The sequence below is a fragment of the Chiroxiphia lanceolata genome, chromosome 15 (genome assembly GCF_009829145.1).
Source record: "Chiroxiphia lanceolata isolate bChiLan1 chromosome 15, bChiLan1.pri, whole genome shotgun sequence".
Classification (NCBI taxonomy): Eukaryota; Metazoa; Chordata; class Aves; order Passeriformes; family Pipridae; genus Chiroxiphia; species Chiroxiphia lanceolata.
In genome coordinates, this window is record NC_045651.1 from 8,210,054 (window position 1) to 8,225,136 (window position 15,083).

Genomic DNA, 15,083 nt, shown 5'->3' on the forward strand with positions numbered 1-15,083 from the left:
ATTCCCATATTTCTGATTCTCATAAGCAAGTCATCTGAAATATCCCAACAGATGGGATCTCACCTGGGGTTCCCTCCTCTGATGTGCTAAAACATGCTGTGATGAGGCTGGTCCCTGAAATCACCATCACAACATGGGAAAACCATCACAGAAATGGTGTCCAGTCCATGCTCTGGCAGGAAAGGGGAGTTTTCCTCTTCATGGCACTTGTCAGGGCCCAGCAGGGACCATGTCCATGCTCAGGTTCACTGCAGCGAGTGCTCATTTCACTTGGCTGTTCTAGGTTTGCTTTGTGATGAAGAGAAGCATTTGGATTTTAATGTTCTTAAGCTGGCCGGTTTTAAGGAAAGCTCTGTAGGTGAGATAGCAACTTCCATTAGGGAATACAGTTCAGATGGATCTGGGAACTGTAAGGCAAATCTTTTGTCCATCCATCGTCCAGGGCTGCAGCCCCCAGCTATTCCAGCAGCAGTATTTCTGGCTCCCACATCATCCCTTCATGTCTCTGGCAGGGCAGGAGAGATTTTGGCACGACAAAGAAGAGGAGGAGCAGCGGGAGCTTTCTGACACCCAGCAGGCAGCTCCTTGGGAATCTGTGCCAGCTGGAACGAGCAGGGCAGCCAAGGAAGAGCCACAAGGAATGTGGCTTCATGCATTGGCTTTATCAAAACTCGTTGTTCTCTCACGGGATCAGTTTTAAAAGGATGTTTGAAATTTTGTGACAGAAATCATCAAGAAAGCATTTTTTAATGCTGAATTGTGATTACTCCTATTAGTATCCTGGAAGTACTTAATATCCTATTGGTATCCTGGAAACACTTTATATCCCACCATTTTCAGTATTAATATAGAACTATCCTGCCACAGGCACAAGTGAGAGGCAATAAATGGCCATTTAGTGAAATAAATGAACCGTTGCCCGTTTGTGAAGTTGAACACAGATGCAATGACAGCGCGGGCGCGGCAGGGGGCGCCGGGGAGCGCAGTCTCGCGGGCGGAGCCGCTCTGGCCACCGGAGGACCTACTCTCTATGGCGGCCGCTGCTTCCCCAGCGGGCGGTGGCCAGCGGCCTGTCCCGGCATGCACCGCGCCCGCCACACTTCCCGGCACACCTCGCGGCGCGCTCACTTCCGGCCCAGGCGCTAAGATGGCGACGCCCATGCACCGGCTGATCGCCCGCAGACAGGCGTGAGTGGGGCTGGGGGACGGGTGTGGGGGGGCCGTGCCGGGCGAGGACTGGGCTGCGGAGTGGCGGGGCCGCGGGGCAGAGCCCTTCTCCGGCGCTCAGGTCCCTCTTCGCCGACGCGCTGTGTCCTGGGAGAGCGCTGCTCGACGGAGGGGAACCCCCCCCCCCCAAAATGCTGGAGTGAGCCGCGGTGACTGCGAGACGATGGCATTCGGGTGTCCTGTGCACGGCCCGGCGCTGGGCTCGAGAATCCCTGTGCGTCCTGCCCGGCTCGGCGTGTTCCGTGGTTCCATAAACGGTGGGAGCGAGAGCGGCGGGTGGGGAAGGAGAGGAAGTTGTTGGATTTTGGCGCTCGGATCCGGCGCTGGGAAACGGCGCCCTAGGAGCGGGAGCCGTGCGCTCGGGACGGCGGGGAGCGTCTCGTGGTGCGGGCATGTGGTTACTGAACCGCATCGCAGGCGCTCGACAGCCCAACTAAGAAAAAAGTGATCTCCAGGTTCGTGTTGTGGTACATTTGCAGAACGGAAAAAACCGCAAAAAATACCCCCAAAACATAAACGAGCTTTGCTAGATGTAGGTCTTGCAATCAAATAATCCCCTCAGCACCAAAAAGATCTGATTTCAAACACCGAAATGAGGAAAACCATGTTTTTGCTTGTTTGGGAAGTGCAGCAGGTGTGTATGTGTCCCACCGCCACGTGCTGCTGACATTGTTTTTGCAGTTGTTTGTAGATGTTGGATGTTGGGTTTTTTCCTTAGATTAATTTATTTCTCATGTTTCAGTTCTTTGACTGTGTTTTGGGTTTTTTTTTTCCCCGATCACACTACTTGGGCAGAATGTGGATGGTTTCTGCATTCTCCTGCCTTTTCCATAGTTTAGTAATAATCTCTTTCCTGTTTTCTAGTGGAAAGTAATTTGGGATTTTAAAAGACTTCTTTTCAGTTACTATTTTATTTGAGTCAAGGACTTATTTCTTAGGTTTGATATGTCTTATGTGCTTGGTGGGTCTGTGCTGAGCTGTCCCTCTGCCAACCTTTGCTCCAGGGTTGGGATCACTGATCCCTGCTAAAAGTTTGCTTCAGTTTTGTGCTTTTCATTAGTGTTAAACTCGTTGGTGCTGATGTGGTGTTTGCAGATCTGTGGCTGGTGAGCAGATCTGATGTTCTGGTAATTACTTTTATTGGTTTTAGGACTTAATCCTGTCTTTTTAGCTTGCATGGAACTGTCTGCTCCACTCATGTGAGTAGAACTAAAGCCCTGGAAACACTGCGTTATATTGTTGTTGCTTTAAACTTCCATGTTGTTCCTGTGGACAAAAGTCTGGGCTGGTTTGAGAGAGAAAAACATCAACTTTGGGGGTTTTATGTCAATGAAGAGGAGGGAGAGTCATCACTGAGCTTCTGTGTAACTGCTGTGGCAGAGCCTGAAGTGCAAGAGAAAGACAAACAAACCTCTCAAAGCCATTGAGTTTTGTTCCTTCCCAGACATTCTAATTCCTGCTCCAGTCCCAGTTGCTTGTGTTGTGCAGACTTAAGTTTAATTAGTTTTTTAGTGCTGATTTAGCTGAGTATTTCTAAGTCTTGATTATGAAGCCAAATGGCCTCTGCATTGAATGAGTGATGGATATTCAATACAAGATTCCCTTCAAGAACTGCCACAAAAGGTGGCTGAAGCTGAGGGAGAAGCAATTCCTACCTTGCCTAGAAGTGCAATGCTCATTTTGAGGAAAAGTGCTCACTGCTGGTCTGTCACTTTATTCTCATTAATGAACAGTCTGGAAGGCTCCTAGTTCAGCCAGGCTGGTAATTACAGACAGTTTAGATGGGCTGGCCTTGAAAACTTTGTATTTTGGTGCTTGAAAAAAAACCAGAAGGTAGGAAGAGGTGACAGGAGTCACAGGGCACTGAAAGGAGTGACACAGTCCCGAGTTCAGTCCTGGCTCTGAACTAATTTTGATCCTGACCTTGAGCAGTCCCTTGGCTGGGTGTGAGTTTCCTTATTTGTAAAGGAGAAGGGAAAACAGCTTTGCAAAGCTTCCCAACAGCAACTTAAGAGCTTGAGTGTGGAAGTGGGAGTGTTTTCCCTTCCTTGATTTCTGAAGATGCTCACAGAATTTTACACGGTGCAAGAACTGAAACATGGATGTGAACTCTCACTGACACTGCAGGTGTTTGGGGGCACAGGGCAATCAGGGGAGTCTGGCTGGATTTACTGTGCACAAAGTGAGCAGGAATCTGATTGTTCCTGGGATAAACCTTCTGCCAGGCTTTTGGGAATCTTAGTAAATTCAAATAAGGTACAACCAGGAGCATCTCTGGGAGTCCTAGGCTGTTTGTGAGAATTGAGCAATTTGGTGCCTGAGTGTTAAATTCTGGGGTTTTGAACTATAGCTGCTGCTTTTTGCTAACTGTGTTCTAAACCATAATTTCAGTTATTTACCTGAAGTAATCTACAACCACCTCCAAATTGTATGCAGTGTAGTTGTTCCCATGTGAAATTATATTAGTAAATGAAAATCTGTTTGCTTAAATTCTGCATGTACCTGATATTACTGTTTGTGTCTTGATTTAAGAGAAAAGCTGAAGCACCTGTGAATATCTGGTCTAATCATGACTTGATGTGGTTAAAAGTCTGCATGATAAAAAAAAGTAAATAATTTTTCACTAGATTGAACAGACTTGGACTGAGTCACTTAAGCAATTCTGCATTTTTCTAGGGAGGCAAACAAGCAGCATGTGAGATGTCAGAAGTGTTTAGAGTTTGGCCATTGGACATATGAATGTACAGGGAAGAGAAAATACCTGCACAGGCCTTCAAGGACAGCTCAACTGGCCAAAATCCTGAAAGAGAAAGAAAAACAACTATTACTGCAACAGAGGTAAGATTGGCAGGATTAAATGCCTGGTTTATTAATGAAATAAAAGCAAAGATGGTGTCCCAGACCATTTTCTGGGATCTTTTCCTCCAGACTGTGTGATGTTTGCGTAATGTTAGAGGTGATTTGCATATTAGGTGGAATATGTACACTCAGGTCCCACAGAATTAAAAATATCATTTTAATTAATTTAATTTAAGTCTCTCATTAATACCTGCTCCTCTGAAATACACTTTAGAAGCATTTTGGCCTGTCTGTAACAAAAAAAAATCCACTAAGCCAAAGTTAAAATAGTTGGAGCCATTTCTTAATGGAACAGTTTCCTGAATTCCTTGGTTACTTGATTTCATGTTTATATGATGGTACAAGCAGGTGGGTGTGAGGACTGTAAATGTGTTTATAACAAAGAGACAACTCTTGCCCTTCTGTTCAGGTTTGCTGGTAGAATGTGGAGTTAAACCTGGTGTTCTGGGCACGACCTGACAGTGTCTGTGCCAGCCCAGCCCCTGCTGCTCCCTGGGAGCTGCACTGGTTAAACGGGTGAATGGGAGTGGAGTTATCAGGTGGTTTTAACTCTCAAGCATAAAGTAACAACACCTCACTGAATTGCATAATTATTTCCTGTTTTGACATCTGAGAAAGTGAAAGATGCGTCTTAACAGAGAAATCTAAATGAAACTCTGCATGTGGTGTGTCATTTCCTTTCTGCTTTGCTCTCAGTACACTTTGTGTTCTTCCCCCAAGGTTAATAACTGTTTTAACAAGCAGCTCTAGAGCGAAAACCAATGCAACACATCAGTTTTCCATAAAATTCCTGTATGTGTGAGGGTTATCTCTGCCATTGCAACTGCAGTTTGGTTTTGGCAGCTGGAGAGGTGCTGCCTCAGCCCCAAGGAGGGACCGTGTGAGGTCCCTCACAGCCCTTGCAGCTGGAATTACTGAGGCTTTGGACATGTGCCCTCAGTCACTGCCACTTCCAGCTCAGTGTGTTGGCTGTGGGTCATCACAGTGCCAGGATGTGAGTTATGGAGAGCATTCCCACCTTTTGCTGTTATCCTAGTGGGAGAGAAAAGGGTGGTACCTCTGGCAGACAGGGCTCCTGTGGCTCCCTCAGCTGTTGCAGCTCAGGCAGCAATTATGAGTCACAGGCCTGAAACACTGACTGAAGTGGAGGCTCGTTAGCTTGTGATAAGAGCCACGTAAAATGTTTGATTTTGAAATTAATTTTGATCCAGTGAGTAATCCTGAAGTAATTACAGTCCCCCCGTATTGTAGATAGACATCAGTAGTGCTTGGGCCTCTGAAGCTTGCTCTGCTTGGAGATAGAGTTTGGATGGGCTCTTCAGAAACTTGAAGTTTTTAGGCAAAGTTTGAGACTCAGATTTTTCCCTTGTTTCTTTTCTGCTGTATTTCTGGTGAATTCTGCAAGTTCACGTTGGAGGATTGTCAACTGCGGGTGAAATTCCTTGAAGCCTGGTCCTTCTGCTTGAGTCTGAGGATGGGATAATTTTATGTAGGAATTCCAGGACTGTCCAGTCTGTCACAAATGGAGATTTTTGGGCTGTAACAGTCCTCAGTGTGAGGGGCACATGCTGTGAAAAGTCATCTTGTGAATGGGAGACTGACTAATCCTTAGGCAGGAGTAGTGTTTAATCCTGGTTAAATTGGGCTGGATTCACAGGGGTTATATAATCATAAGCTCCTTAGCTGTGCCATAAGGGATCCTGTTCCTTAGGTGCCAATGTTACACTTCCAAGGATGAAGCTTTTCCTTTGTGGAAAAACAGCTTCCTAGGGCACACTTTTGCTTTTTATATCACTTGTATTGGAAGGTTCTTCCTTGTCACAGAGAAGCTGGGTTTCCCACAGCTCTGCTTTGGAGTGCTTGTATCACCACCTTTAAAGATCCAGGCAGGGATCATTAACCAGAAGGCAAACACAGCCTAATAAGGTCAATATTTACTTTTGACAACCACATCCAAGCTGTTTCAGCATGAACTCATGTCATAGTTGTGCCAGGATCCCTCTGTTGGCCCGGTGCTGACCCCACGATTCTGATGGACACTCTGGAGGTGTCAGTAAAACCCTCACTGCCTGCCCGGCCTGGGGCAGGAGTTGGGAGGGGAGGAAAGGTGAGAGAATGCTCATTCCTGAGTGATGTTACTGCACTGAACCCAACACAGAGTGTGATTTATGGCTCTGAAGGCACTGTGGGGCCACAGGGAGAGCGAGGGAGTGCCCAGAGCAGGTCTGACTGCAGGGCCTGGAGTAACTCCTGTAGTAACCTACACCTTACACTCTAGAGGGAGGCACAGCCCTGTGCCCGAGTTCCTCACACACTGAGTGAGGTCCTGTCTTCTCAAAGGTGCTTTGGGGTTTAATTCTGTTTCTCACAGTGACTCATCTTACCTGTGAACACCTGATGACCCTCAGAGGGTGTAAGGCCTTAGGAATGTAAATCTGAACAGGAGGGATTATAACTTGGGTTGGAATTTGAATATCAGTGAATCTTCCTCTTGCCCACAGGAGGGTGTGGGGAGTGTGAAAAACTCCTCTATATGATGATAATGTTTCCATAGCGTATGTGTGAAAATAAAAAATTGGAAAAATCTCATTTTTCTGGCTTATAAAGAGCACTGAAGTTTTATTGAAATACAATGCAGGTTACTCTTAACACTTTCTTCTTTCTACCCTTTCTGTAGTCTTTATCAACACATACTGTTTTCTAATGCCTGAATGAAATATATTTGAAGTTTTCACTTCCATTTTTATGTATTCAAAATGGCTTCTAATAATAAGTTTCAGTTGAGCAAAAAAGGTATCCTGGATCATGAAAATGTACAACTTCCTCATAGGTCAGTGGCATGTTGTGTTGTAAGGATATGATGAGGGAATACTTGAATCACACAGGTACATTCCAGGTTGAATTATGTGCTGTGTATCTGCAATGGATTGAAAACAGCACGTGACTGGCACATTTGACTGAAGGAATTTTGTTTTCTTTTTAAAAAGAGAATCCAGCAGTGAAGACTGCTTTGAAAAAGTACTTCTCCCTCAGTGTTTTGTCAAAAGAAACTTTCTTCTGTGTCACTTACCACTAAAACTTTGTGTGACTGGATGGTCACATGGGAATCTGAAAGACATACCTGGAAAGCATCACTAAAATAAATTTTTCTGTTTCTTTTTGCACTTGAAAGAAATGTGAAAGCTACAGGCTAATTCAGTGTTTTACCCTTTGTTTCCATCAATTCAGTTACTGTTAAATATAGTTCTATACAATTTTTTGTGTCCTTTTCTCCTGTGCCTTCCCATCTCAAAATGCTGCTGTCCATATAAAATGAAGCAAAGATGAGAGTAAGGCATCCATAACACAGAAAATTAGAGGTGAATTGCTGGGGTTTTTTTAATTCTCCTACCTTGTAGTTGTTGTTGCTCCGGTCTGCACAGGACTGAAAAGAGCTGCCTGGTGCCTTAATGGCTCTGCCAGCAGAACACTGCTGTGTGCTCATATTAAACTCACTGTGCTGCTATTTATTTAATTTTCCTACCACATTAATCAAAGCCATTCTTTTCCCCCCCTTAATTAGTGCTGGAGAAAGTGCTGCAGAAAAGAAGACCAAGAAAAAAAGGTATGTGAGATGGGTGGCAAATGGTGCAGCTGATCCTGGCTGGGATCCTGCCCTGAGTGTTGCAGGAGTTTGAGAGGGGGTGGGAAAAGTCAACATTGTGAAGAAGTGTTGGCTTTACTGCTCTGAGCCTGTTACAGCCTTTTGTCTGACAGATATTTGGAGAATTTCTACTCCTCCTTATCCAAAAACTCTAAATTCCTGGTTCTCTGCTTTTCTCCCTCCTGATCATCCTACTTCTGCATGATCTTGCTTTAATGACGAAAAAAGTTTGTATTTCTGCCTCAAAGTCCATCAAGTGTCTCTGAAACAATTGTGCAATACTGGCACACTGTTTTCTGGTCTGACATTGTTCCACCTGCTCATCCTGCTCTGTCTTTTGTTGTTTTCATTCCCTCCTGCCAGCTTGCTCTCTCTCTCTGAAGCTTTGTCTAGAGAATGAAATAAAGCACCTAAAAACCAAAAATCCAACCCCAAAACCAAACAGAACTACCTCAATCCCAAACCAAAATCCAGGAAATAAACCTTCCCCCACTCCAAGTACTAGTTGGAGCCAAGAACTCTTTTGACATTGTTTGTACTTGACTTTGCATTAATGTTTGCTTGGGAATTTGCTTTATTAGCAGAGGAACAGCCAGAACTGAGGCTGTAATACTCCTGGTGATCGTGTTGGGAGTTTTACTCCAGGGGGGAATGTCTGTCCTGTAACAGCCTCAGTATCTCTTCTCATTTAGCTGTCAGTTCTCTAAATCTGATCTAAAACCAGTTTTCAGGAGATGTTTAAAGACTAGGCCTCTTGCCTTGTGTGGCAGTAAGTGAATAAGGCACAGCAGATCTTTAAAACATGGCTCTATTTGAGGTTATCTTGTGAAATGTGACATTTATTGGAATGCTTGGCTATCAGAGTGTGTTTTATCAGAGGCTCCTTTCCCAGTAGTGCCCATTTATTGTTGGAGTTACTTGGGACCAGTGAGATCATAAATTAACTAATTTCGAAACAGTATAACACAGGCCCCTTCTTGTCTCAGCTTTCTCAGATGCTGCAGCCTTTACTGGCAGAATTATTTTCAAGAGTATTTGAGCTCCAAACCAATGCAAAAATGAACAGAGCAAAAGAGTCCTTGGGGGATTGGGTGGTTTGGTCACTTTTTCCTTGAAATTTTAAAACTCTTGTAGATTTGAGTTATCCTCCTGTTTTTATGCAAGCACCAAATCCATTAGTATAAACTCCTTTTCAGATAGTTTACTGTTTATATTTTTATTATATGGGAAGAATTAAATGTGGACAATTCAGCAGAGGGTTACCATTGGATATATAAGGTCCAGATTTAAAATAAAACTATGCAAAAGTTCAGGTTCTGGCAGTAGGAGCACGAACCCTTTACACAGAGTATATTTGTTTTGATATAAACAGTAATAAATGATCTCAGGTTCAACCAGAAAAACAGGCTCAGGCAAAGCAGCTGCTGCAGAGTCTTGTGACCTCAGGTGACACAGAGCTGCCTTCCAGGTGCACGTGTCCTTCAGCATTCCCACCTGCCATGCTTTGGTTATCCATGGAAAGCCCACTTTATATCGGATCACACCTCTCTAAAGGGTGGAATTGTGTTCTAATTCGCTTGTTTCTTCAGGCCCCAGCTGTTACTGTGCCCAGAATTGTAGGTTGGATGTGAGTGGCACCTGTGAGGGTTTAAAACCCCGGGGGTGGGGGAGGTTGGAGCATAGCAGGGTGACAGCCTGGGTGATACCAGCACTTGTCCCACAGCTGGGGCACAGGATCACACAGGAGATTAACTTTTAGAAACTTGTTTTGAGGAGAAGATATGTTGTCTGCTGGAGAAGTTCTGTACTTTGACAGTGGTGTAGACCCAAAATCTTACATCTACCAACCTCCAGCATCTGCATTGTCACGTTACCTATTTCACATTACGTTTTTATTTGAATTTTACTCACTGCCATCTCCATCCTCCTCCTGGAAGTACCAACAGGCTACGTGTTGCATCACCTGAAAACAAGTCCCTGCCTGTTTCCTCTCCCAAATGCAGCTATTGCTTTCCTCCAGGAGAAGCAGTACAATATTCTGATGTTTATGTGAGTGGGTTTTGGATTATAACCTAAACACTGGACTGCTGCTGTGGATACTGTGAGAGGTGATCAGGAAAAGGATGTTAAAGAGTTACCACTCAGGGGATCCTCTGACTGATTCCTGCCCATGTCAAGGATTCTGCACATCTAATGGAACTGGTTAGATTGAAACTTGTCCCATTTCTTTTTGTGTTTTGTTTTCCTCATCTTAAAAGTAGTTTTTCCCAGACAATAAGTATTTAACCAGCCCTTATGGATTTATCTGTAATAAAGAGCTGTTGTGTCTGCACACACAGAGATAACAGATTACAGATGTATTATAAAAACTTCTGTGGTTCATAGCTCAACACACACTCCCACATTTGTCAGCTGACATGGCTGATATGTTTAAAAAAATCAGTCTCTCTTTAATAACCTTAACACAGGCATTTCATGAGTTGTATTTAAACAACCCCTCTGATAAAAAATACTGCTTTAATTTTCTAATGGAAAGGAGATTCCGCATTATTATAATTTACAGTTTTGCATGTTCTTTGGTTGACTTTGGGAAGGGAGGTGAATCAGTGCCATTACACTTTGTTGGGAGAAAGATCTATGGGAGAATTGAATTGTACTTTCTTGAAATTCATGTTGCCTCACGTAATCAGAGATGTTGATCTTGAGAGCAATGTCCTCAGTAAGGGCTAAACATGGAAAAAAATGTGCAGAGCATACAGAAATCCTCTTTGCTGTGTTCATCATTCTGTCTGTATCTTGGATTGTTTCCACCCCTTCTCCACCTGGAAAACATAGGCATCCTGTAGTGGCAGGTAATCTGGGCTCTTTTGCCAGGAGTAATCTAAGAACGGTTTTCATTGGGAACAGTTCTGACCTTGGTGAAATCACTGATTAAACCTCCCCCGACTCTTACACTGCCAGAACTTCACTGTGTTGCAGGGGGGAGCAGGGAACTGAGCTTGGCTAATTTTCCCCAAGGCTTTCGTAGTACAGGACATTCAGAATTCTGCAGCCAGGTCAGGAAAGCCCGTGGTCATTGCTAGGAACAAGATCCTGGCCAGCTTTCCCACTTACCCTCTCTCTGCAGTCCTGCTGGATTATGTGGTGTCCCTCTGCCATTGCTGTATTGGGCAAGATCCATTCGTTCGGGGTTGGAAAAGGGGAGGAGAGGGGAGGGCACAGGAATTTGTCTTAGATTGTAAATGTTCAGGCCAGATAATTGATCTTTGGGTTACAACACAGCAGAAAGAACACTGTGTGATGTGGGGGTGGTGGCAGGGCTGTTCTCAGCTGGTTGCTCTCTCCCAGATCCAAAAGTGTGACCAGTTCCAGCAGCAGCAGCAGCGACAGCTCAGCCAGCGACTCCTCCTCTGACAGCGAGGACTCTTCTACCTCCTCCTCCTCCGATGACAGTGACAGTGATGAGAGCTCCTCTTCTTCCTCATCTTCCCCATCCTCCAGTAGCACTTCCTCCTCTTCAGAGTTCGACTCAGATTCCAGCTCCTCCAGCAGCAGCAGCAGCAGCAGTGACAGCAGCTCTGATGATGAGCCCCCAAAGAAGAAGAAGAAGAAATAGCCTGGGGTGGGGCAGGACTGGTGTGGAGGGAGTGACACCACTCAGAGGTGTCTGGAGCACACGGTTGCCAAACAGTTCAATGGTCAACATTTCTACTGCTAAAACTTTCTTAAGTGTTTTTTGCATAGTTGTTCATACCACATGGGAGGTATCAAAGGGCACGTGAGACTTACTGAAAGAGTATTTTTGTGGTTTATCCTTTTATGGAAGACTTTACTTTTTTAGTTCTAAAAAAAAAAAAATCTATCATCAGATTTGTTTATATGAGCTAAGGTCCAGTAACCTGGATGTTTACATGCTAGAAAGCAAGAGCTTTTTATTGCAGATTATGCTGTGCATCATGTGCTGTTCCTCTCTTAATGACAGCTTCACTTCCATTGAGAAAATCCTCTAAACTGTTAAAAGCAGAAGTTTTACAGTGCTGCTGTGGAGCTCTGGCATTGTTGAACCTGAATGCACAATGTGTCACACACAGGGCCTTCCATCTCGCTGGTGACAAATGGATTCTGTGCTGCTGAGCTTGTGTTCTGATGGCTTTTCCTGATGCTTCCAGGTCAAGTCTTAACTGCAACATCCAATTTAACTAGTGTTGAGTTGTTACTGATCAATGTAGTGCTTGTGCTGCCCAGAGGCTTTGGGCTTTCCACTCTCTGTGTCCTTGGCTCATGTATTTGTAGTGTTTTCTGAGACACAGAGTCTGTCAGAAAGCAGCAGTGCAGTGAATTAGAGCTGATGCTGCTTTGGAGTTTCATCCTTGTGCCTTTTTTTGTAAATTAAACGTATCCCAGTGAGACAAGGGCTCGAGAGTGAGTGTTTTTGAGGACTCCATCAGCTTCTCATACAGAATATGGTCAATAAACCAGAGAAACAGTAACAAAACTGGGCACTGTTTTCGAGGAGATGGGGAAAAAGGCTGTTTCACTGGATGCTCAGTAAGAAAAGCAGAAAAGAAATTAAGTTCCTAAAGGAAAGTGTTCCCCTTTTGATATTTTTGCCGAGAAATGTGTGTAATGCAGGATCACCAGGCCATGCTCTTGGGCACATGGTGAATTACAGTCTGCAGTAGAATCAATCACTCTTTGTCTGTAACACTTTGTACATGTCTGAGAACTGCCACGGGAGAAGCAAAGTAGTGCAAAAAACCCACAAAACTAACAAAAGCAGAATCCAAACACACTGCAGAACAGGGATTGGTTGCAGATTGGGAGTTACTTGGTTTTTTCTGGTGGATTGAAGCAGTTGGTATTAGTATTTTATTTTGTGATGCAGTCTCCTAAATTTGTTATTATTGGAGTGCTCTTACTGGGGAGGGGGCATCACATGTGGAAGAATTCTTAAATATCTTGGTTTAGGTAAAATATAGTAACTAAACTATTTTTTATATTTTTATGGGGAAGAGTAGTGTGTACAATTACTTTGGAATAAACTGTACTTATTTAAATGTTTGGAAACACGTACGTTGTGTGTCTCTGTGACCACTCCTGTGTTTTACAGAACAAGCTGCAGACTGTAAATAAAACTACCAGAAAATTGTTTAAGTCTTGTTGAGTGAATGTACCATTTAATGGGAAAAGTTAATAAATTATTAAACAGTAGTTGCTAAGTTGGTGATTACTGCAAATATATAAAATATTTGTGGTGTTTGTGTGCAGATGGTTTCATCTGAAGTTGCTTTTGCATTGCTCAGAAGGGTAGCACTGCTCCCCAGTAACTTGTCCAACCATAAATCCCTCTCTCTACTCAGTCTTTCTAAAGAAATGTTTAATATACAATATTTTTTTTTTTTACTTGCCCTTTCTGTTTACTTTCCCTCTACCTGTTCTTATTTTACAGAGTAAACTCCCCCAGCCTGGCCAGAGCCTTACTCTGGTTCATGTGCCACTAGATTGTTTCCTAATCTCCTGCTGGATGCTTTGATTCAATATTTTTTAACAAGGGAAACGTACTTCTTTCAGGACTGTCTCCCAAAGCTGCAAAAGATCATTAATTTTATTAAACCCCTGCTAACTAGAAATTACTGCATTAACTCAGCGGTTACAGGCCCTGCACAGCTGAACAGCCCTTTTAATCCCTGCAATTCCAGGCAAAGCTGCCATTGCTCATTGGAGAGGAGCTATTGATGCAGCCTGGCAGGAAAACAGCCTCGGGAAAAGGCATCACCTTTCAAGGAGAAATACTGGGAACAGAGGGCAGAGCAGGAGAAGGGGAGACAACCCAATATTTGAATCTGGGGCTTTATTAAACCAAACATCTGCTACTCAGCAAAGGTTTTGGGTGCTCACACGGAAAAGTGCATTATACAGTTTCATGTGGATTAGTGGACTGATTTATTTTCTGAGGGAAGAGTCGTTAATAAATAGGAGTTTCACTATCAAATGGATTTGGTTGATAAAGAAATTATTCAACATGACTTAACCCCTGGGTTTAATTTGCTTTATGAATAGGTATTTGTCCAAGCTGTGCCTTTAATGGACACTGAAATGTGGCTTCTGTGTGAGGTGGATCTTCACAGCCTTGTTTGTTCATCCAGATGTGTGTGATACACCAGAATATCAGAGAATCCCAGAATGGGTTGGAAGGGACCTTTTAAGGTCATGAAGACCAACCCCTGCCGTGGGCAGGGACACCTTCCACTATCCCAGGTTGCTCCAAGTCCCGTCCAAGCTGGCCTTGAACACTTCCAGGGATGGGGCATCCACAGTTTCGCTGGGCAACCTGTGCCAGGGCCTCAGCCGCCTCCCAGGGCAGAATTGATTCCCGATATCCCGCCCAGCCCCGGGGGGTCCCGGGACGGTCCCGGGGGTCCCCGCGGTCCCTCCGGCCGCCGCCAGGGGGCGCCAGCACATGCGGGAGCGCTCCCCGCGCGCGCCCGCTGCGCCACGTGACCCTCCCGCCGCCGGCGCGCGAGGGGGCGTGGCCGCGCAGGAGGCCCCGCCTTCCTACGCGCGCGCTCCGCCGGGGTCACGTGGGGCCCCCGCGTGTCACGTGATCGGGGCGGCGGCGGCGCGCGGGGGCCGCCGGGAAGCGCCAGGCGGGACCGGGATCGGGATCGGGACCGGGACCAGGCCCGACCCAGCAAAGCCCGCCCGCGCCGCGGCCCTGCCCGACCCCTGCGAGCCGCCAGCACGGCCCCGGCCCGCCATGGACCGCCGGGACCCCTGCGGAGCCGCCGCCCGGCTGTGAGCCGCCCCCCCCGCCGGGCCGGGCCCGCCCCAGGCGCTCCGGGATTCGCCGGCGGCTCCTCGGGCCTCTGAGTTCGCCGGTGGCGGCAGCCAGGAGATGGTCCGGGCCTAGCGGAGCGCAGGTGAGCGCGGCCGGGCCGGGCCTCCCGCGGCCCCGGGGCAGCGCCGCCCCCGCCCCGCGCAGCCCCGGGCGCTCCCGGGATCCCCCCGGCGGGACCGGCGGGACCGGGGGTGGGAGCAGCCACTCTGCGGCGCATCTCCCGCCGGGAGCCGCGGGTTTCCCCGCGCTCGAGCCCCGCGGTGACACCCCGGGGAGTCGGGGGGGTTCCGTCGTGCCCTTCCCCGCGGGGCGCAGCCCGGGGTATCCCTGGAACGGGGGCTCGGGGGGTCCCGGTGCGGCGGTGCCGCTGCGCTCCCGGCCCAGTGATGGGTCTGAGCCTGTTCCGGTAATTGACGTCAGGGCTTTGTTCCTTCCCCTTTGCTCTCCGCGGTTCGGGGCCCGTGGATGGAGCGGGCGGGACCGGGAGAGGCTGGAGGGGTTCTGGGAGTGTCTCGG

The 15,083-nt window shown here is 46.4% G+C and overlaps 2 protein-coding genes across 10 annotated transcripts in view; both read left to right on the plus strand.

Moving 5' to 3' along the window:
- The first annotated feature begins 1,066 nt into the window (after positions 1 to 1,066).
- On the plus strand, positions 1,067 to 12,883 carry ZCCHC10 (zinc finger CCHC-type containing 10). 2 transcript variants are annotated; one of them, XM_032703115.1, is made up of 4 exons: positions 1,067 to 1,188; positions 3,904 to 4,065; positions 7,649 to 7,690; positions 11,078 to 12,883. In XM_032703115.1, the coding sequence occupies exons 1-4, from the start codon at positions 1,148 to 1,150 to the stop codon at positions 11,343 to 11,345; spliced, it is 513 nt and encodes a 170-aa protein (XP_032559006.1). In that variant the 5' UTR covers positions 1,067 to 1,147; the 3' UTR covers positions 11,346 to 12,883. The 2 variants fall into 2 exon arrangements, with proteins under 2 accessions (XP_032559006.1, XP_032559007.1); XM_032703116.1 differs by lacking the exon at positions 1,067 to 1,188 and adding an exon at positions 1,543 to 1,759.
- Positions 12,884 to 14,408: 1,525 nt separating this feature from the next.
- The window catches only part of AFF4 (AF4/FMR2 family member 4), a 56,580-nt gene continuing 55,905 nt past the window's right edge, over positions 14,409 to 15,083 (plus strand). For 4 of the 8 annotated variants that reach the window (XM_032702657.1, XM_032702654.1, XM_032702656.1 and 1 more), the window contains exon 1: positions 14,410 to 14,646. The gene's annotated coding sequence lies outside the window, so the exon portion shown is untranslated. Of the gene's footprint in view, positions 14,647 to 15,083 lie in introns of all 8 variants that reach the window. The other 4 variants (XM_032702651.1, XM_032702650.1, XM_032702658.1 and 1 more) reach the window with 3 other exon arrangements.

Excerpts from the sequence above, each read along its gene's own strand:
- ZCCHC10 (XM_032703115.1), top strand. The coding sequence starts at position 1,148 with ATGGCGACGCCCATGCACCGGCTGATCGCCCGCAGACAGGC. Across the intron at positions 1,189-3,903 it reads CTGATCGCCCGCAGACAGGC|GGAGGCAAACAAGCAGCATG; the intron begins GTGAGTGGGGCT and ends GCATTTTTCTAG. Across the intron at positions 4,066-7,648 it reads CAACTATTACTGCAACAGAG|TGCTGGAGAAAGTGCTGCAG; the intron begins GTAAGATTGGCA and ends CCCCTTAATTAG.